Raw genomic sequence first — 23,170 nt, 5'->3', positions numbered from 1 at the left:
AACTGTGCTATTACCATTATTAGGCTTACTACAACTATTATTTGATTAGCCAACTATTGGCACTACTACCACCCTTATCATCTCTTTAACATTTGATTCACACATGTTGGTTTACGATATTAACTTGGCCTTTTGGGTGCATCAATGTTGCCTTTGAAAGTTATAAGTAAAACGTTAAAACTGCTAAATGTTCTCTCAGCCTCATGGCAAAATGTGAACAATAGCATGCAATGAGCAATAAAGCAGCACATTTTTCTCTCTGACCCATGGCAAAAAAAGTGTAGAATTGCAGGAAATTAGCTTTTAAACTGCAATATTTTATCTTAGCGTCATGACAACATGTGTAGAATAGCATTATAAAACTGCTAAATGTTTAACAAATGTGTTGAATTGCAGAAAGGTAGCTATTTTCACAAAAGGAAATCTGCCCCCCCCCAAAAATACATGTAAAAAAAAGATTGTTGCCCCAGGTTCCCAAATGCGGTAGTCGGTCCCTGAATGAAAGCCAATTCCACTGTGAAAAGACAAATTAGAAGCACTGATCCTGATGTTGTCCTTTAGCTATGGCTGCTGCCTCTGAAGGAAAAATGTAGAGGGTAAAGAGATGTCAAGGAGAGGCTGTAAGTCTCTCTGGAAGAGAGCATCTGCTAAATAACTCAAATGTAAATATAAAATGTAAGGTGAGGTTGTGGCCTTGGTCATCTTCATCACAATTTACTGCAGTTCCAGAGCTGAGCAGGGGAAAGAGGAAGACTATCACACCTCATATTTCTCTGGGGGCCCGATTCGGTCGACCATCCATCCGTATGAATTGTCCCAGATGTTGACTGGATTTTACTGAGAACGAATGCTACAGTTGAAGTCGGAAGTCTACATACACCTTAGCCAAATACATTTAAACTCAGTTTTTCACAATTCCTGACATTTAATCCTAGGAAAAGTCCCCTGACTTAGGTCAGTTAGGATCACCACTTTATTTTTTATAATGTGAAATGTCAGAATAATAGTAGAGAGAATGATTGATTTCAGCTTTTATTTATTTAATCACATTCCCAGTGGCTCAGAAGTTTACATACACTCAATTAGTATTTGGTAGCATTGCCTTTAAATTGTTGAACCTGGGTCAAACGTTTCGGGTAGCCTTCCACAAGCTTCCCACAATAAGTTGGGGGAATTTTGGCCCATTCCTCCTGATAGAGCTGGTGTAACTGAGTCAGGTTTGTTGGCCTCCTTTCTCACACACGCTTTTTCAGTTATGCCCACAAATTCTCTCTATGATTCAGGTCAGGGCTTTGTGATGGCCACTCCAATACCTTCTTTTTGTTGTCCTTTTACCAATACCTTCTTTTTGTTGTCCAATACCTTATTTTTGTTGCCATTTTGCTACAACATTGGAAGTATGCTTGGGGTTACTGTCCATTTAGAAGACCCATTTGCGACCAAGCTTTAACTTCCTGACTGATGTCTTGAGATGTTGCTTCAATATATCCAAATAATTTCCTACCTCATGATGCCATCTATTTTGTGAAGTGCACCAGTCCCTCCTGTAGCAAATCACCCCAACACCATGATGCTTCCACCCCCGTACTTCACAATTGGGATGGTGTTCTTCGGCTTGCAAGCCTCCCCTTTTTTTCTCCAAACATAACGATGTTCATTATGGCCAAACAGTTCTTTGTCCCCATGTGCAGTTGCAAACCGTAGTCTGTTTTTTTATGGCGGTTTTGGAGCAGTGGCTTCTTCCTTGCTGAGCGGCCTTTCAAGTTATGTCGATATATGGCTCTTTTTACTTTGGATATAGATACTTTTGTACCTGTTTCCTCCAGCATCTTCACAAGGTCCTTGCTGTTGTTCTGGGATTGATTTGCACTTTTTGCATCAAAGTACGTTCATCTCTAGGAGACAGAACTCGTCTCCTTCCTGAGCGGTAGGATGGATGTGTGATCTCATGGTGTTTATACGTGCTTACTATTGTTTGTACAGATGAACGTGGTACCTTCAGGCATTTGGAAATTGCTCCCAAGGATGAACCAGACTTGTGGAGGTCTACAATTTGTTTTTCTGAGGTCTTGGCTGATTTCTTTTGATTTTCCCATGATGTCAAGCACAGAGGCACTGAGTTTGAAGGTAGGCCTTGAAATACATCCACAGGTACACCTCCAATTGACTCAAATGATGTCAAGTAGCCTATCAGAAGCTTCTAAAGCCATGACATCATTTTCTGGAATTTTTCAAGCTTTTTAAAGGCACAGTCAACTTAGTGTATGTAAACTTCTGACCCACTGGAATTGTGGCACAGTGAATTATCAGTGAAATAATCTGTCTGTAAACAATTGTTGGAAAAATTACTTGTGTCAAAGTTACAAATTACTTGCACAAAGTAGATGTCCTAACCAACTTCCCAAAGCTATAGTTTGTTAACAAGAAATGTGTGGAGTGGTTGAAAAATGAGTCTTAATGACTCCAACCTACGCGTATGTAAACTTTCAACTTCAACTGTATAAGGGTTTGTGTGATGAATAAACAATAGCACAAACAGATTTGACTGTAGATGCTTCAGTCAGTCTGTCAGTCAGTGTACCTCAGAGTGTTATGTCTCTCTGTTTGCTACAGAGTCGCTGTTGTACAAACATAAAATTGTTTGTCCTCTAGCCCAGGCAGCGCAGAGCGATGAGTAAATGAGTCAATCCTCACGAACTCTCATAGCTCAAAACACACAACACTAATAGTGCTATTTTTGTTTCTTAATTACTTTTGTTCTGTATTGCAACTCAAAAATAGAGATAGATTTCAGCTAATGTTAGCCCAGTGGTGTTATTCATTGTGTAATATCAATGTGGGAATGAGTTAAAATGCACATTGTTTAGTTAGAGCACGTACAGCACATTGACTCAAGTTATGATGTTATTTGCTTATTACAGATAAGTAGGTTGTGACTTTATAATTTTCCTTAAAGGGCAAGTATGTCAGTTATATATTAGACGCCAGGTAAATGCCATACAGTCTTGATGCATTGTTTGTTGATTGTACATTGCTTCATTTGTGATATATATTTTCAAATCATTCATGAAATTGCAAAATGTCTAGGAGTACTATTTGGGAACAACTCCACATAATTACACAATTCATCTGGGAGGTATAAATGTACAGAATTAGAGTTCTGTCAGATTTAGCTCAAACTAAAATGAGAAGTTTCTTATTTTCCCCTATGACGTACATTGAATGTAGGCTATTATAAGACCATTATTTCTGGTAATGTGCTATACATCCTTCAGACAGTATACCCCCATTTGACAAATTTGTCACTTGTCAAACAAATTGCTTTTCGTGCACAACCATGTCCCTTAGCATTTCAAGTCTTTTGCTGATTTAATAGAGGATACAGTCCTCTATTTCAGAAAATAATAGGCTACGTCATCTGACAGTGCAAAGTTGTTTCTATCAGGCCAATGCTCACTGCAATGCACTTAGGTTATTCATATTTCATGTTTGTGTATCCTCACAGCATGATCCCCCCCATGTAGGACTGGCTTTTTACACTGCTAATGGCTGCTACTTGAATTTCACGTTGTACTTCATGTTATTCTCATTTTTAAAATGAATTAGGGGGAATTAACTATCTATTATAAGAGGCACTGTAATGTGCATGAATACCTATGAGTTAAATGAATGCGTTAATGTTAATTGAGACAACAATGTCCGATTATTTGCTTCACTTCACTCAAGCCATTGGCTTATATGTTAGTATATTATCCTGTGTTGTTAATGGGACAATTTATTCATTTTAATTAAGAAACTCAGTGGAGAAAAGTATATAAAACCCACCAGATGGTAAACGCTTGAACTCTAAATAAAATGTACCCCTCTTTAAAGCCACAATCTGGAGTTTGTGTTTTAGCCCCGCCACTTGGTTTGGTATACATCTGAGAGATGGGGCTGGGGAAACGTAACCAACACTCTCAAATTCAAAAACAGAGCCATGGACACAAGCACCGACAGTCCATGAGTTCAACGTTATAGTTTTAAACACATTTTGAAGCTATAAATAAACCGTATATTCACATAACACCATTTGGTCATAATGAACCATTCCTGGATATTCAGTGCTATAACGGGCCAGCACCAGTTTGTGAAATGCTCCGGTTGGATTTAAGTTGGCACCCACTTGATAGTTGTAGGCTATGCCATGCCAAGAACCATTCATCACAATCAGGAAGGTCAGGAAGCGGGTCCATAAATGTGTCTGTCACTAATTTACCTCTGCTCCCTCACTCTCACTGCTGAATGGATCTGGTATAGAGCGAGCGTAATAGCACTGACCATACTGGTATAGAGAGATTGAGCACACATACGGTTGTGGCTCAGGTATTAGTTAACTTGAACATTTCAAGAAGTAATAGCAATCTCTTCCTCTCCCTATATACTTGACAGAATGAAGAACGTTACGGGGGTAATGTGGGGAGCAGTTTGACAGTCCCTTTTTCAAATGATGCAAAATAGTAGACAAGGACTCAGGAACTAGCAGAATATACAAAAGCCACACACACACACACACACACACACACACACACACACACACACACACACACACACACACACACACACACACACACACACACACACACACACACACACACACACACACACACACACACACACAATCACAGCCATGCATAGGCCTACTGTAAGGAGCATTTGAAAACAGTACACTAATTAGGGTGCTCTTGAATCTGACGGATCCTCTGTAAATACTGAGAAAATAATTGGTTGCTTTCTGAGGTTAGCCTTTGGAGAGCGACGATCAAGCACTGTTGACTTGTTTTTCTTATTCTTTCTGTCATGCAAAAACTATCAGGAGAAATCGAGCACAGACAGGATGAGAACATAAACACTATTTATTATAATGAAACCTCATGGTAAGGGCTATGGAATGCAATGAGATAGACTTCAACTATTTAATTGGAGAGTCCGCTCACTGTTTCATAGGACTACTCATGGTTGTTTTGTCACCAATTCATTTAAGTAGATTTTTCCACATGAACCAAATTTCTGCGTTTGGTTATTATCCCATTTTTCTGATGACTGTGCAGGTATGGACATATGGTTGAGAAATGGAAAATACTGTAGTTACTTTGGTTTGGATATGGTCTCGCGTCGGTTTGGCTCCAGATCAAGGACTGAGGTAGAGAAGAACTCATAGAGAATATCTAGTAGTTTTCATCTCATATTATCTCTATGGAAGAATCCGCCAAGAGAGAAGAAGGAAGGGAGATGGGCGTTGCTGGAGGTGGGATGCAGAAATCAGCCAGCACACCATTGTGAGGAATGTCACTGTTTATATACTGTGTAGGCAGAAGGGTAGGCAGAGTTGTAAATTGATCCTGTCATCTGATTGATTTAATTTTTCCTCCTGAACCTATGTGTTAATTTCAACTAATCAACAATAATGGGAACTTCGCCTGGGTCATTAGTGCATTGAAACCAAGGAAAAGCTGTCTTTGCTAAAAGCTTTAAGCTCACATACCACACTTTACAGATAGGCGTAAATGTACAGTATGTTGGGGTATACTCCATATCCAGAGGCACACTCGTCTGGTTACATAAGACTACTAAGGACTCGGTCCGTATCCGTATCACGTCAGATCTGTGGTATGGTCAGATTGTCATTTCAAGGTCATTTTCGATTGAGCCGACATATGCAGCATTTACCGTGAATGCAGTCTCCGCGAGCATGGGTAACATTGCCTTTACATTTCTGTCACGCTATACCACAGATCTTCTACGATACGTATTGAACCGAGCCCTAAAGCTTAAGCCTCGAGCTACTATGGTCACCTCCCTTAGATTCAGATCACGGTACCAAGGTAACAGGTCGAATAAATGGCTGGTCTCTTCCTCGAGGGCCGACACCTGCTGTCTTCAGGTCCTAGGCAAGGCGATGTCTCTATCAGTCAACACCTTCCAAGCAAATGAAGCAAAACTACTCCTCTCCACTCCACGCTAACTTTCTACTGCTATTGTGTCGGCGCCAGGAGTGCTATTTGAGAAACACTGTGCAGTGATTTGGGGGAAATATCTGTGCCTGTGAGTTACGCTGACTCAACTTAAATTGCACATAAGGTTCAGCTCAGTCTATCTGACTGGGATTCTGGCAGTGAAGTGAACTGCTTGCATTTGTCAGTATGTTCTCGAGGGCCCCTGCTGGAAGAAGGCCTGCATTCGTGGACAAACAGCCAGGCTGCATACAGTATATGAAACATTTCCTTTTTTAGATGCACATTTTAGGACAGATGTAGACATTAATTTTTAAAGAAGGTCTAAAAGAGCGTCAGAATGCATCACTCAATGAGTTGGCAGGCTCCAGATGGAATGCCACGATACTGAGAGACATTGCAAAGGCTGTGTTTTAAATAAACGTTTAAAAAAAAAAGAGTATTTTAGCATACTCTTGGATGCAGAGAGAAAAGATTTCCGTAACATGATGATGTATAGTTTCAAATGTGAATGAAAAGTGAGTTGAAAAGGTGCCTTAAAACAATGATCAGAGAGGCAGCTTGCCAATACAGCTTCACAGATATGTGATATCGTGTCAACAAATGTGCACTAACGAGAATAAATTCTCCTGAGGTTTCAATTGCAACACAACAAAACACCTTGGCAGAAACGTTTGCGCTTGGCATACAAACAACAAGGACACTGAAGAATACGTGTTAATTGCCGTTATGTATTTATATTTTTGGACCCACAGGTGCCTTCAACCTGCAGCAGTTGAGACTTTTCACCGCGTTGTAACAAACTGCTCTCTGAAATTCACCCTCTGCGCTTGTCAAACAAATTGCCTCTGTGCCTTCCCATAAACTGGTTTGAAAACCATCACACCCAGAGTTATGCTGTCAAGTCATCAGTCTTTTTGCACTGGGAAATATTTCTGTGCGATGATTGGGAGCTCTGTAAATATGAAACATCATTGCATCCGGTTAAAGTGGTTAAAGCTGTTACTGTTATGCCATAATTTGTTGGCATTGGCCCTTTATAGCCTCATGGTTTAGTTCCCACTACCTCGCAAACAAACTAATGTTATGTTTTGATCTCAACTCAGCTCATTCTGGATCTGAGTGGAACTGCTCCTGAGTCCACCATCGGACGCCCTCCGTAACCACTGTTGGAACTGTGGCAGCACATACACCAGGTCAGCCACTGCCCAGAGCCAACACCAAGCCCACCGCAGGCCAGGCTTTGCCACCAGCTCCAGGGGAGGGCATGCGTCCCCCCACAGCCATGCCCAGGGAAGCTCCTCTGCCACGGGTAGGATCAGTGCTCACCTGCCTGCTTCATGGCTAGACCTCTACAGACGAAGAGCCGGGGGCCTTTCTACTGAGGTGAACCTTGAATATATACTGCAACATATACCCCTCGAGCACAATGTTGTTATAGTGTAACTATTTCCTTCTCAAGGACAGCAGTTATTTTCACCACAAAGTTGAGGTCAAGGGAAGCATATGTTCTATATCTATCCTCATCCCCATCCAGAGCCATGTATTTATTGCTCTGCACTACTCCTTCATCTGATACTTGTTTTCAAAAGCTTCAATGATTCGCCCTGCTGTAACTCCGTAACAGATAGTGTAACACAGTCAGTCAGGTGACGGGAGCAATAGATTCCATATTGAAACATTTATCAGGATAGATACTTAGGTTCCCACCTTCAGTTTATGAATTATTCATAGACATTTAATGGTCTCTGGTTTCCCCCCTGATTAGTTCTGCACAGGATTCTGCTTGAAAGAAGTGAAATTGCAATGAAAATCTATTACTCTGGATTGATATTGCTGGTCCCACAAGGATGACATGACAGAAAATAGGCAGACCATGCTAGTGGGTTTTGTGTTTATATTAAGTGGTGCACAATCATACTACTTGAGTAATCTGTGTTATTACTACAAGTGAGAAGAACCATGTCACAGACTAACTGCTAGGTAATCTGTGTTATTACTACAAGTGAGAAGAACCATGTCACTGACTAACTGCTAGGTAATCTGTGTTATTACTACAAGTGAGAAGAACCATGTCACTGACTAACTGCTAGGTAATCTGTGTTATTACTACAAGTGAGAAGAACCATGTCACTGACTAACTGCTAGGTAATCTGTGTTATTACTACAAGTGAGAAGAACCATGTCACTGACTAAATGCTAGGTAATCTGTGTTATTACTACAAGGGAGAAGAACCATGTCACTGACTAAATGCTAGGTAATCTGTGTTATTACTACAAGGGAGAAGAACCATGTCACTAACTAAATGCTAGGTAATCTGTGTTATTACTACAAGTGAGAAGAACCATGTCACTGACTAAATGCTAGGTAATCTGTGTTATTACTACAAGTGAGAAGAACCATGTCACAGACTAACTGCTAGGTAATCTGTGTTATTACTACAAGGGAGAAGAACCATGTCACTGACTAAATGCTAGGTAATCTGTGTTATTACTACAAGTGAGAAGAACCATGTCACTAACTGCTAGGTAATCTGTGTTATTACTACAAGTGAGAAGAACCATGTCACCGACTAACTGCTAGGTAATCTGTGTTATTACTACAAGTGAGAAGAACCATGTCACTGACTAAATACTAGGTCATCTGTGTTATTACTACAAGTGAGAAGAACCATGTCACTGACTAACTGCTAGGTATTTTGTTCAAGAAGCTAATGCAATTGAATTCCCTCTTCTGTCTTTTTCCAGGGCAGATTCCCTCACTGTACCATAGCACATGGATTTCAGGACTTCAAATGAAGAGGTAGGTAGAATTTCAGTTGAATAGATTTCAATCCCTCAGCATTTTGCAAAGATAATTGGAGCAAATTGGTCTGCCACGGCAAATAGCATTTTGTCTTTTTACTTGACAGCGTACTCAATTGCTGACACATGTTAACCTTTGCACCACCACAAGTGTCATTGAATTATCACATCTCTATAATGCATGATTGGCTTAGGTAGATGAAAATGTGACTGTCCTTGTTGCATACCTGGTGCCAACCGCCTGTGGTGTAAATTGTGAATGTACACAGACGACAGTGTCTGACTGGAGTTGATGATGTAGCTAGATAAAGATGGAGAGGATTAGGATGAGAAGGTAATGATGAAACACAAGATGGGATCAGAGATAAGGGTAATTACATACATGCTCTACAGCAGGTCAAACAATGCTCAGCCGAGTAGAGAGAGACAGACAGAGTAGAGGCTGCTTCTGATCTACCCAGTGATAGATATATCAGCATCGTAGCATTGATTCAGCTCGGCTAACGAGAATGACTGCCTTCAACGTCTCTCTCTCAACACATGCACACACAAACTCACACGTGTGAGTCATACACACACGGTGGATATAGTGTGCAAGGCAACTCACTGTAAAAACACTTTCACATTGAGATGCTGCAGTTGATATTAATACACACCCAGGCTGATTATGTTATGGTTTCTTTACACAGATCTAGATACTGTACAAGTAAATGTAATTCTTTGAGTTGCCATACCTACCATGTCACCTTATTTTTTAAAACTGGTATCCTTTAGTGACACTACTGCGTTTGTCATCAAGGATGCTTAGTGACATTGGTGTGCTTGGCTTTACATGAATAATAAAAATAAAAACGATTAACCTTTATTTAACTAGGCAAGACAGTTAAGAACAAATTCTTATTTACAATGACGGCCTACACTGGCCAAACCCGGATGACGCTGGGCCAATTGTGCACCGCCCTATGGGACTCCCGATCACGGGCGGTTGTGATACAGCTTGGAATCAAACCAGGGTGTCTGTAGTGATGCCTCAAACACTGAGATGCAGTGCCTTAGACCGCTGCGCCACTCGGGAGCACCTAAATCTTGTAATCATGTCAGGTGAAGGTGTTTTTATTATTTAGACTTAACCGTGGTTTCAAGGACATGACATGCATTCCAATTAGTTGGTGGGGAATTGGCTATACAGAATGCAAATGTATGCAGATCAGCTTGTTTTAAATGGATCACGGGATATGATGATGATTTCTCTCATTCCTTTCAGAGAAATGCATATCTGGTGACTGAGCATAATTTATTCAAACTGTTTAATTCCACAAGACCTTAGATGGATAGACAAAATTAAGATTGATTATTTAATTGGAGATTTATTAAATTAGATGATTGTAAATCTTTTTTTTTCTGTTGCCTGTGATTAAGAGGCGTATCGTTGCAGTTATCTGGTTTTGGATAATTATCAAATAAGGATTTTTATTTTCAGGGCCAAGACAACAATATATTTTAGTCTGATTAATGTTATAGCACAGTGCATAGAAAATGCTTGTAATTCAAACCAATTAGTGCAAATTATTTACTGAGACCTACGTTAACCTAATTAGCTTAACTATATTTCTACTGTCTCCTATTATCAAACATAATTGCAACATAATATTGAAGATGTATGCAATATAAACACTAGTGGAATTTTTTTCCCCCTGATGTGATCACGAATAATAACTATTTTCGAAACCTATTAGATACAATGTAATTGAAATGGTTTCTTGGTTACTAGCTTTCTGAAAGTGGAATTCACATTGTTTTACATGTCACCATTTTGAAATTAACAGGCTAAGAAGAATTATCATTATCATACATGTCACTCTGTCAAGTCTATTCAATGTCTTTACAATTTGATGACATATTAATTTGATTTAATTTCATGGCAAGTTAATTTGGACAAAGAAGAACGATACATGATTTTCCCACTTTGATTTACTTTGCAGACAAAGACTGGGGTTTATCTGCTGCAAGATGGTAACGAGGAGCCTTTCAATATTCGACTGCACTTGGCTAAAGACATTCTGACCATTCAAGAGCAAGATGTCATCTGCGTGTCAGGAGAACCATTTTATTCCAGTGTAAGTAACCTGCCCTGCATGTCAAATTAAATACCTTGGGAAAGGATGTTTCAATTATCAGAAAAATATATCATGTCGGGCAGACGATACATTTGGAACCATGAGAGTGAAGTGTGAGCATGACTGGAGAGAAAATACCTTTTAAAATGGGCCTTTCCGCTGTCAGCTTTGTTATACTTGTACTATCTACGGTAAACTTTTATACTCGTAAGTATGTCCACAATAAACACCTCTTTATTCCATCTGATTCCTTGTAGGAGAGAACTGTAACGATCAGAAGACAGACGATTGGAGGTTTTGGCTTGAGCATTAAGGTCATTTAGATCTCCATTGATTAGACTGTTTCTGCCTATTCTATCATTGAATTTACTGTTACCTAATGCCATTGATCTTTTGAAGCCACAATTGATATATCAACAGTAGACTAATGGAGTATCGTATTGGGGAAGACACAACCGTTTTTCTCTTTTTTTCCCTCTGTTTCTTTCCTTCAAATGTTTGTGCAACAAACTACATAACTATATAATTCACCCCCTAGGGAGGCGCAGAACACAAAATCCCTGTTGTGATATCAAAAATATCAAAAGAGCAAAAAGGTAAGCTTTCCTTTTTTTCTTCTCTTGTTCCCCATTTCACTATGAGTTATGAATCACGGTTTATTTACCCAAACGTAATAATATCTCATATATTGTCTGCAGCTGAACTGTCTGGGCTGCTGTTTATTGGAGATGGGATCCTCCAGGTAAAGGATAATGATGAGTATTTTGACAGTTTCTTCTGTCTTGGGTTATTCAGTATTTGTACTACAGGTATGTCTGATCAAATTCCAACTCCTTCACACTTTGGGATGGATCACAATATGATATATTAGTTCACTGAGCCACCTCATATCATGCATATCATCAATTTAATGGATTGGATATTATTGTTACTAACAATAAGACTGTTTGTTTTTAGATAAATGGAATAAATGTTCGAAGCTATCGCCACGAGGAAGCGGTAAGCAGCTGCCAACTTAATATTTTATATTTCCCTGAAGCTGCAAACACTTGCAACACCACTTTATCTTGTTTAACGTTTTGGACCTTATCTTTGGGGCATGTAAGATGAGTTTTACACCTGTTCCGATTTGTGTGTATCAACCTCCTAAATGTGTGAGGCTGCATACATCTCCCAGGTTTTTAGCCGATATCTAATCTACTTGTTCTAAGAAGGGAATTTGTACTAGATCCATCATCCAAGTACGTGGTTGAGATGAGTAACAGACTTAGAAGTCCTATGGCAGTATTGTAAATTCACCAAATATTTCTTTACAGGTGCAGGTTTTGCGAAATGCCGGAGAGGAAGTCACTCTGACTGTGTCTTTCTTGAAGAAGACACCTGCTTTTCTGAAACTGCCCCTCTGTGAAGACTGCACATGTACGTGTATCTTAGAAACCGCCAAAGAAATATAAGAGCTGAAATTGTATGTTATTTTCAGTAAGGATATGATGAGAGAAAATAAAACAAGATTGGAGAAAAAAACTCCATCTGCACATGGATTACATGATGATTCGTGCATTGACTATTATTTGTCTCTGGTATAATTATCTCTGAAAAAGAGCTGGAAAGAAAAGTTGATTTGAATATAGTTTTTACCTGAAATAGAGCTAGACATAAAAGTTCTGGATATTGTACCAAGGCTAAAGAAGATATGATATGACTTCCAAATGACTGAATAAATAACTTTTGAATGTCATTCTCCTCCCAGGTGTTCCAAGTGACCAGAGCAGTGGAACGTCCTCCCCTCTGTGTGACAGTGGCTTACACCTGAACTACCATCCTAACAATACGGTACAGTTTAGCATTCTTAACCCACCCCATTTTGAGACTGATCTCTTTTCTGTACAACTCTCAGCCATATCTGTCTCTCTGCAACTCTTGTAACAATGCCAGTAGGCTGTTGTTATTCCGCAGTGGCATTCACAGGCAGACGGTGACAGTCCGGGTGCTCTAACTCTTTCTCTGGGCCAGAGGGAAAAACAACGTATTCAGTAGTTGAACTATGGCTTGCACATATACAGCTTCTGCTGCATCTACATCTACCTGTACGAATCATGAACAAGCCTGGGCTATTGACGTATTAGAAAAACGATGGGAGATACTATATGAAGAACTAAACTAAGAGGTGTTCTCTTCTGTGTGTATAAACCCCTCTAGGACTCACTGTCCTGCTCATCTTGGCCCACGTCCCCTGGGCTCCGCTGGGAGAAGAGATGGGTGGACCTGCGCCTTATTCCTCTCCTCCACTCCCGTCTGTCACAGCACATCCCGGGCTCTGACGTCTGCAGGTAAGCTCAGCGCTGGGCTGCAGCCGGGGGACTGGGGAATGTTTGTTGTCAAAACACAGCCAGGGGCCATTCTCTGTCACTACTGCTGAAGGTTCAGTGGCCCCTGTGCCTCGTCTATTTGAGAGGGGTCTGCTGGCGAGGGACTTTGGGGGCTAGGTGTTAGGATGACTTGTCTCCTGTAAATACCTTGAGACTATTCAAATGGAGAGGTCAGCCACTGGCAGTTACAGTGCCTTCGGAAAGTATTCAGACCCCTTGACTTTTTCCACATTTTCTTCTAAAATTGATTCAATATTTTTTCCCCCACTCAAATCTACACACAATACCACATAATAACAAAGCAAAACTTGGTTTGCTGCACAGCTATTTTCAGGTCTCTCCAGAGATGTTCGATCTGGTTCAAGTCCGGGCTCTGGCTGGGCCACTCAAAGACATTCAGAGACTAGTCCCGAAGCCACTCCTGTGTTGTCGTTGCTGTGTGCTTACGGTCGTTTTCCTGTTGGAAGGTGAACCTTCGCCCCAGCCTGAGGTCCTGAACGCTCCAGAGCAGGTTTTCATCAAGGATCTCTCTGTACTTTGCTCCGTTAATCTTTGCCTCAATCCTGACTAGTCTCCCAGTCCCTGCCGCTGAAAATCATCCCCAAATCAAATCAAATCGAATCAAATCAAATGTATTTATATAGCCCTTCGTACATCAGCTGATATCTCAAAGTGCTGTACAGAATCCCAGCCTAAAACCCCAAACAGCAAGCAATGCAGGTGTAGAAGCACGGTGGCTAGGAAAACTCCCTAGAAAGCTTCCGTCTGGCTTCCGTCTGGCCACTCTACCATAGAGGCCTGATTGATGGAGTGCTGCAGAGATGTTTGTCCTTCTGGAAGGTTCTCCCATCTCCCCAGAGGAACTCTGGAGCTCTGTCAGAGTGACCATCGGGTTTTGGGTCACCTACTTGACCAAGGCCTTTCTCCCCTGATTGCTCAGTTTGTCCGGGCAGCCAGCTATAGGAACAGTCTTGGGGGATCCAAACTTTTTACATTTAAGAATGATGGAATGATGGAGTACCTTCAATGCTGCAGAAGTGTTTTGGTACCCTTCCCCAGGTGTGTGCCTCGACACAATCCAGTCTCGGAGCTCTACGGACAATTCCTTTGACCTCATGGCTTGGTTTCTGCTCTGACATGTACTGTCAACTGTGAGACCTTATATAGGCAGGCGTGTGCCTTTCCAAATCATGTACAATTAATTGAAGTTACTACAGGTGGACTCAAATCAAGTTGTAGAAACATCTCAAGGGTGATCAATGGAATCAGGATGCACCTGAGCTCAATTTTGAGACTCATAGCAAAGGGTCTGAATACTTTTGTAAATAAGGTATTTCCATTTTCAAATCAAATCAAATTTTATTTGTCACATACACATGGTTAGCAGATGTTAATGCGAGTGTAGCGAAATGCTTGTGCTTCTAGTTCCGACAATGCAGTAATAACCAACAAGTAATGTAACTAACAATTCCAAAACTACTGTCTTATACACACAAGTGTAAGGGGATAAAGAATATGTACATAAAGATATATGAATGAGTGATGGTACAGAGCGGCATAGGCAAGATACAGTAGATGGTATCGAGTACAGTATATACATATGTGATGAGTATGTAAACAAAGTGGCATAGTTAAAGTGGCTAGTGATACATATATTACATAAAGATGCAGTAGATGATATAGAGTACAGTATATACGTATACATATGAGATGAATAATGTAGGGTATGTAAACATTATATCAGGTAGCATTGTTTAAAGGTGGCTAGTGATATATATTTTAGAATAAGGCTGTCGCGTAACAAAATGTGGAAAAAGTCCAGGGGTCTGAATACTTTCCAAAGGCACTATAAGACAGTGATTCCTCCATTTGCTGCAAAGCTTGCTTGTCTGTTACTTATTTCTCTTGAATAGAAATTGAGAGGGCATGGGTTATGATTAATATATGGACAGACAAGCTGTTTGCCTGACTAAGGATAAAACATTTTTGAGATATGCCTTGTTCATATTGATATCGATGTTAATAGCATACTGAATTGGTGCCAACCACTACTAAAAAGTATATTTGTCTGATTCTGATTTCTAAAGGAAACATGCATTTCAAGTCATAGCTGTGGATGGGGTTTGCAGTGGGGTTATCACGTGCCCCACTGCTGAAGATTGCCTAGATTGGCTCCAAGCAATAGCAGCCAATATATCAGCTCTCACCAAGCACAATGTGAGTACAATCAAACCAAATTGATGTGCTTCTTAGGCAAAAACATGAGTAAGATAGATTCGATTTTAGGTCGATTTTCCATAGTCTTAAACAGCCACGGGTTCGGTTTTGATGAAAAATGTCATAGAACACTGTATTACTACACTCATATGGATTGAGGATGGCTGTTAAGGTGATTGAGTATCTACACACAGTAGATAACCTATAACAGTTTATGATCTTGTCAATTTTCATTAAGGTTTCACACAGCTAACTATCATTAAATGTGTCAGATGTATCATATAAGTCATATACTTATGAATGTCTTTTCATGCTATGGGACATTCTTGGAGGCGTAAGTCACAATATCAGTGTTGGTGTTTGGAGGCAGTCACTACATACACTTACATCTCCCATGCTAACCAATACACTTGTATTTGCTATAATTCACAATAATGCATTATGTAATAATAATCATCCCGAGAGGTGGTAAGCAAATTAAAAGTAACTCAGGAGATAGCGACTGTGTACTATGCTCCATTTCTCTGTTTGCATGTCTTTGAAAAAGCTTTCTCTGGCTGGATGTGTTAAACACGTTAGTGCTTTGTGTTACTTCCAGATGGATAGTACTCAACAAACAGGGGAAGGCAGTTCTGTATGTTACTGCATGGACCATCCTCAATTTGTATCCTCCAGACAGAAAGCAAATATCCATTTTGTTTTTTAGTGTTGCTATCTCTTAGCAGCACAGTTGATTTTTTCCAAATACATAACAGGTTGGCCATTAGTGTTTAATGATTAAGTGGACCTGGCAAAGACCAGGTCAGGAAATAGAGCTAAAAGCTAGCCTGGCTGTCGCTCGCTAACTCTAAGTCCCACTCAGATAAATCTTCATTCTGGACTCGGTGGGTGGTTGGAGCACTGCTGAGAGAGGGGTTAGGAATGTAGCTAGTAAAGAGCATCTCAACACCTAGCTTAGTATTAGCAACCTCTGAGAAATGTAATTATAATGCAGCCTGAGGGCAGTGTGAGGGAGACCAGCGTCTCTAGGGGGCGAATGTGGAGTGGAATAAGTGAGGGGTCACATTGAGCATAATAATGATGAGTCACTGTCAATACTGTACTGTGTGGATGAGAGGGTTTTCTGGTTGTCACCACCTCGCTCATCTCTTACTGTACCAAAGTGCATGAAAGAGGTTGTAACCCAGATATGATTACGGTGCATTTGGAAAGTATTCAGTCCCCTTGACTTTTTCCACATTTTGTTACTGTTACAGCTTTATTCTAAAAATGATTCATTTTATTTTAAAAATGTTCATCAATCTACACACAGTACCCCATAATGCCAAAGCCAAAACAGGTTTTAAGAAATTTTAGCAACAATAAAGAAAAAAAAAAACTGAAATATCACATTTACATAAGTATTCAGACCCTTTACTCAGTACTTTGTTGATGCACCTTTGCCAGCGATTACAGCCTTGATTCTTCTTGGGTAGGACGCTATAAGCTTGGCACACCTGTATTTGGGGAGTTTGTCCCAATCTTCCGCTCATATCTGCCCATCCATCAGGTTGGATAGGCAGCGTCGCTGCACAGCTATTTTCAGGTCTCACCAGAAATGTTCGATCGTGTTCAAGTCCGGGCTCTGACTGGGCCGCTCAATGCTATTTAGAGACTTGTCCCGAAGCCACCCCTGCATTTTCTTGGCTCTGCATTTTCTTGGCAGTGTGTTTAGGGTCGTTGTCCTGTTTGAAGGTGAACCTTCGGCCAGGTCTGAGGTCCTGCGTGCTCTCGAGCAGGTTTTCATCAAGGATCTCTCTATACTTTGATCCGCTCATCTTTCCATCGATCCTGACTAATTTCCCGGTCCCTGCAGATGAAAAACATCCCCACACCATGGATGGTGCCATGTTTCCTCCAGATGTGACGCTTGGCATTCAGGCCAAAAAGTTCAATCTTAGTTTTATCAGACCAGATAATATTTTTTCTAATGTTCTGAGACTTTTTTAGGTGCCTTTTGGGAAACACCAAGCAGGCTGTAATGTGCTTTTACTGAAGAGTGGTTTCCGTATGACCACTCTACCATAAAGGCCTGATTGGTGGGGTGCTGCAGAGATGGTTGTCCTTCTGGAAGGTTCGCCCATCTCCACAGAGGAACTCTGGTGCTCTGTCAGAGTGACCATCAGGTTCTTGGTCAACTCCCTGACCAAGACCCTTCTCCCCCGATTGCTCAGTTTGGCAGGGCGGCCAGCTCTAGGAAGAGTCTTAGTGTTTCCAAAATTCTTCCATTTAAGAATGATGGAGGCCACTGTGTTCTTGGGGACCTTCAATGTTGCAGAAATGTTTTCGTTCCCTTCCCCAGATCTGTGCCTCAACACAATCCTGTCTTGGAGCTCTACGGACAATTCCTTTGACCTCATGGCTTGGTTTCTGCTCTGACATGCACTGTCAACTCTGGGACCTTATATAGACAGGTGTGTGCCTTTCCAAATCATGTCTAATCAATTGAATTTACCACAGGTGGACTCTCATCAAGGTATAGAAACATCTCAATGATGATCAATGGAAACAGGATGCACCTGAGCTCAATTTTGAGGCTCATAACAAAGGGTCTGAATGATTATGTAAATAAGGTATTTCAGTGTGGGTTTTTTTTCAACAAATTTGCCACATTTAAAAAAAAAAACTCAGACTGGGGGGGGAAGGTTGACCTTCCAACAGGACAACGACCCCAAGCACACAGCCAAGACAACGCAAGAGTGGCTTCGGGATAATTCTCTGAATCCCCTTGAATGGCCCAGCCAGAGCCCATTTTTTAAATATATATATACATTAGCTACAATTTCTAATAACCATTTTTTATTTATTTAATCCATTTTAGAATAAGGCTGTAAGGTAACAAAAGGGGAAGGGGTTTGAATACTTTCCGAATGAACTGTATGTGGTATTCTGACCCAGAACCCAGCTCATGTATAGTCCAGTAATAAAAGGCATCTTTCCATAACATTGAAAAAATAAACATTGGTCCCTCTACTGGATCACTGTTAAATTGTACACTTTTGAAAATGGGACACTGTGAAAATGTAAATGTATTAGCTACAATTTGGTATAATTTGGTTCTCTCTCTATTCCTGTGAGAGGGTTCTACTTATAGCGCGGTGGTTATTTGGCGGTGCTGATACCTGGGTTCAAATACTATTCCAAACCATTGCAAATGCGTTATCTGTGCTTGATTGAGCTTGCCTGGCTTCATGGGCCAATAGACTAGTCCCAAAACTTTAAATCCCACCTATCTGGCACTCTAGGCAGGCTAGAGCAAACACTCAAAGTATTGGAAAGATTTTAAATACTATTTGAAACCCGTTCCGAGCTGCTGATACCTGTAATCTTGCAGAATGTTTCATTTGAAGCCTCAATGCTGTCTCTGTCTCTCAATTCAATTCCATGTAAATTTAAGGGGCTTTATTGGCATGGGAAACATATGTTTACAGTGCCAAAGCAAGTGAAATTGATAATAAACAAAAGTTAAATAAACAATAAGAAATTAACAGTAAGCATTACTCACACAAAAGTTCAAAAATAATAAAGACATTTCAAATGTCATATTAATCTCTAATAGGGTCATACATTTGGCAGGAGGTTAGGAAGTGCAGCTCAGTTTCCACCTCATTTTGTGGGCAGTGTGCACATAACCCCTCTTCTGCCTTCGGGGGCCTTTCTCAATAGCAAGACTATGCTCACAGAGTCTGTACATAGGATTTCCTAAAGTTTGGGTCAGTCACAGTGGTCAGGTATTCTGCCACTGTGTATGTACTGTTTGTTTAGGGCCAAATAGCATTTTAGTTTGCTCTGTTATTTTGTAAATTCTTTCCAATGTACCGGGATATTAATTTTTCAGCAAACATTAGCTATCTCGTCTTCAGTCTAGCTAAATGAGATGGAGATAACAAAACATTACAAAAACAAATCTGTCAACAAAATGTATTATAGTACTTGACTATCTGAGGTGGAAGCTAGCTACCGTAACTACCTAATAACAAGGGTACACGGAGAAACTATGTTGCAATTTTAGTTGCAGTTGAGTTGCTTGCTAATGTTATTTGCTGGGGGGTTTTACACAAAACACTTCAGACCCAATTAGCTAGTTACCTTCAACTAGAGTTGCAACAAAGTTGTCCAGTGTCTAACGCTAGCCTAGTCAACAACAGTCATGACCGGTTAACGTTTACCGCAGGCTCCATTGCATTGACTCGCATTGCCTCCTCATTCAGTTAAAGTAAACTCACCCCATTCCGTACAAATGTGCGCAACCGCAACATTCAAACGAGGCTACAAAGAAAACTAATGGGACTGTAGCGACTGTGTTGACTTCAAAATCGGGGGTGTGAACTAGGTTTCTATTCATGCGTTGATCGACATGGTAATGGCTCTATAGTATTGGAGAAAAGTTGAAAAAAACAGACCCTCCGTTACATCGTGGCGTGTCATGTCGTAACGTACAGCACGCATAAAGCAACTATTTCTGAATTATAATCTCTCTCCACCAGGTGTAGCACTTCTCTCATCCTTTAGAAACAAGAAATGGACAGTGACGAGGGTAAGGGGGATACCTAGTCATTTTTTTCGTCATCATTGCATGCGATCATCATTCTCAATGCCGCTGTTTACTTCTAAGATCACTTTAGCACCGCCCTAAAAACCTGATTCAAATTGGACACAAACCTTCAAATAGGTATGTAATGACACATTATATAAACTCTTTATAGTGTTGTATTTACATTTTAGAGGAGATAAGGTGATAAGTTGGACAGATCGAGTGAAAAAAGCCATTTTCCCACACGACATCTCTCCTTTTCACTATCACGCATTAGTTTCGCTTCCCCACCCGCCGTTTTTAAAAAGACCCGACAGGGCTCATTGCCTGCTTGAATTATGCAGAAACGGGCAGCGTTTAGGTCATGCCATTTATTTTGTTGGAAAGGGAAGAAATTGTGCTTTACAATGATATTGACATTACAGTTGATCTGGAAGTGTTACGTTTTTGGGGCGCTAAAATAAGGGCAATTGTACGGACCAAGGCGATGTACGAGTTTACGTTACTTTTGCTTGACTCCGAAGTGAGCGATGTTGATGATGGTCCGTCGGTAACCCCTACTCCATAACCCTCTAAATTTTAAATGGAGGTGCAAGCAGAGGGCTTCAACATTGGCCTATGACTCTTTTCCATTTGGAACTCCCGGTTGTTGCATCGAAAGTGCCCTTCATTGTGAAGTCTACCTCCACAAAGTGCTGTCTGCAGATCCTGCTAGCTCGAGCTGGCACGTCCTTCATCTTTAGGACATGGAGCCACTTCTTCAAAAGTTGTGGGTCCTCGGGCAGCCGATTGGTAGCTTACAGAGGGATTTTTTTTGAGCCAATTCATACAGCCTGCCGCTATACAGTTCATATTTGAATTACTAATTGTTGGTGCCATCTTCGTTGTCCGCACCTAACATCACTGTAACGGTTTTCTAGGTGTGGTGAAGGAGAGTCGGACCAAAACGCAGCGTGTAGATTGCGATCCATATTTAATCAAACAAACGTAAACACGAAATAACACAAACACTACAAAACAATAAACGTAATGAAAACCGAAACAGCCTATACTTGTCAACTAACACAGCGACAGGAACAAATACACTAAGGACAATCACCCACGACAAACTCAAATAATATGGCTGCCTAAATATGGTTCCCAATCAGAGACAACGATAAACACCTGCCTCTGATTGAGAACCACTCCAGACAGCCATAGACTTTGCTAGATAACCCACTAAGCTACAATCCTAATACCACCACCAAAACCCCAAGACAAACACACCACAATACAAAAACCCCATGCCACACCCTGGCCTGACCCAATACATGAAGATAAATACAAAATACTTCGACCAGGGCGTGACAATCACTCTCTTCGATTCATTCTCCACTTGAAAACTCAATACCACAGACAATTTGATGATTCCTGCCAGTGACACACTGGCGTCAGTCATTACTATGGCAATTTAAAATGACACTGACCATAACTCAAATAAATCTTGTTGACGATCAAAATACTAAAAATAGAGATGTCAGTTAAATGCACATGTTTAGTATTAGTGGATTGACTACATCTAGTAGCTTCGATTTAGTTCCTGAAGTGTTTCCATTCCCCTTTAATGATAATGCAGCAAATTTTCCCAAGGTTGCTGTTGACGCATATTCCCCGGTAGTTATTGGGGTCGAATTGTCTCCCCTTTTGTGGATTGGGGTGATCAGTCCTTGGCTCCAAATATTGGGGAAGATGCCAGAGCTGAGGATGATGTTAAAAAATGTAAGTATAGCCAATTGGAATTTCTGGTCTGTATATGTAGGATACCATCAACCCCACTAGGCCTTTTTGGGTTGGAGGGTTTGTATTTTGTCCTGTAGTTCATTCAATGTAATTGGAGAATCCAGTGGGTCTGGTAGTCTTCAATAGTTTATTCTAAGATTTGTATTTGATCATGTACAGTTGAAGTCAGAAGTTTACATACACTTAGGTTTTAATATATATATATATATATTTCACCTTTATTTAACCAGGTAGGCTAGTTGAGAACAAGTTCTCATATGCAACTGCGACCTGGCCAAGATAAAGCAAAGCAGTTTGACACATACAATAACAGAAAGTTACACATGGAATAAACAAACATACAATCAATAATACAGTAGAAAAATCTATATACGACATGTGCAAATGAGGTAGGACAAGGGGAGGTAAGGCAATAAATAGACCATGGTGGCGAAGTAATTATAATATAGCAATTAAACACTGGAATGGTAGAATGTGCAGAAGATGAATGTGCAAGTAGAGATACTGGGGTACAAAGGAGCAAGATAAATAAATAAATACAGTATGGGGATGGGGTAGATTGGATGGGCTATTTACAGATTTTTTCAGTTCGTTCCAGTCATTGGCAACAGAGAACTGGAAGGAGATGCCGCCAAATGAAGATTTGGCTTTGGGGGTGACCAGTGAGATATACCTGCTGGAGCACGTGCTACGGGTGGGTGCTGCTATGGTGACCAGTGAGCTGAGATAAGGCGGGGCTTTACCTAGCAGAGACTTGTAGATGACCTGGAGCCAGTGGGTTTGGCGACGAGTATGAAGCAAGGGCCAGCCAACGAGAGCGTACAGGTCGCAGTCGTGGATAGTATACGGGGCTTTGGTGACAAACGGATGGCACTGTGATAGATTGCATCCAATTTGTTGAGTAGAGTGTTGGAGGGTATTTTGGAAATGATATCGCCGAAGTCGAGGATCGGTAGGATGATCAGTTTTACCAGGGTATGTTTCGCAGCATGAGTGAAGGATGCTTTTTTGCGAAATAGGAAGCTGATTCTAGATTTAATTTAGGATTGGAGATGTTTAATGTGAGTCTGGAAGGAGAGTTTACAGTCTAGCCAGACACCTAGGTATTTGTAGTTGTCCACATATTCTAAGTCAGAACCGTCCAGAGAAGTGATGCTGGACGGGCGGACAGGTGCGGGCAGAGATCGGTTGAATAGCATTCATTTAGTTTTACTTGCATTTAAGAGCAGTTGGAGGCCACGGAAGGAGAGTTGTATGGCATTGAAGCTCGTCTGGAGGTTAGTTAACACAGTGTCCAAAGAAGGGCCAGAAGTATAC

At 40.7% G+C, this 23,170-nt stretch overlaps 1 protein-coding gene across 2 annotated transcripts in view; it reads left to right on the top strand.

Moving 5' to 3' along the window:
- sntg1 (syntrophin, gamma 1) overlaps positions 1–23,170 on the top strand; it is a 39,055-nt gene that overhangs the window by 4,295 nt on the left and 11,590 nt on the right. For both annotated transcript variants that reach the window (XM_052476792.1, XM_052476791.1), the window contains exons 2-12: positions 7,100–7,379; positions 8,742–8,796; positions 10,781–10,915; positions 11,173–11,229; positions 11,454–11,511; positions 11,614–11,657; positions 11,873–11,914; positions 12,232–12,334; positions 12,666–12,748; positions 13,115–13,245; positions 15,372–15,501. In XM_052476792.1, coding sequence (XP_052332752.1) covers positions 8,770–8,796; positions 10,781–10,915; positions 11,173–11,229; positions 11,454–11,511; positions 11,614–11,657; positions 11,873–11,914; positions 12,232–12,334; positions 12,666–12,748; positions 13,115–13,245; positions 15,372–15,501 — 810 coding nt within the window. In that variant the 5' untranslated portion in view covers positions 7,100–7,379; positions 8,742–8,769. The remainder of the gene's footprint in view (positions 1–7,099; positions 7,380–8,741; positions 8,797–10,780; positions 10,916–11,172; positions 11,230–11,453; positions 11,512–11,613; positions 11,658–11,872; positions 11,915–12,231; positions 12,335–12,665; positions 12,749–13,114; positions 13,246–15,371; positions 15,502–23,170) is intronic.

Source organism: Oncorhynchus keta, chromosome 23 (genome assembly GCF_023373465.1).
Source record: "Oncorhynchus keta strain PuntledgeMale-10-30-2019 chromosome 23, Oket_V2, whole genome shotgun sequence".
Lineage (NCBI taxonomy): Eukaryota > Metazoa > Chordata > Actinopteri > Salmoniformes > Salmonidae > Oncorhynchus > Oncorhynchus keta.
Note: the sequence above shows the minus strand (reverse complement) of the source record. Positions and strands in the feature narration are given on the sequence as shown.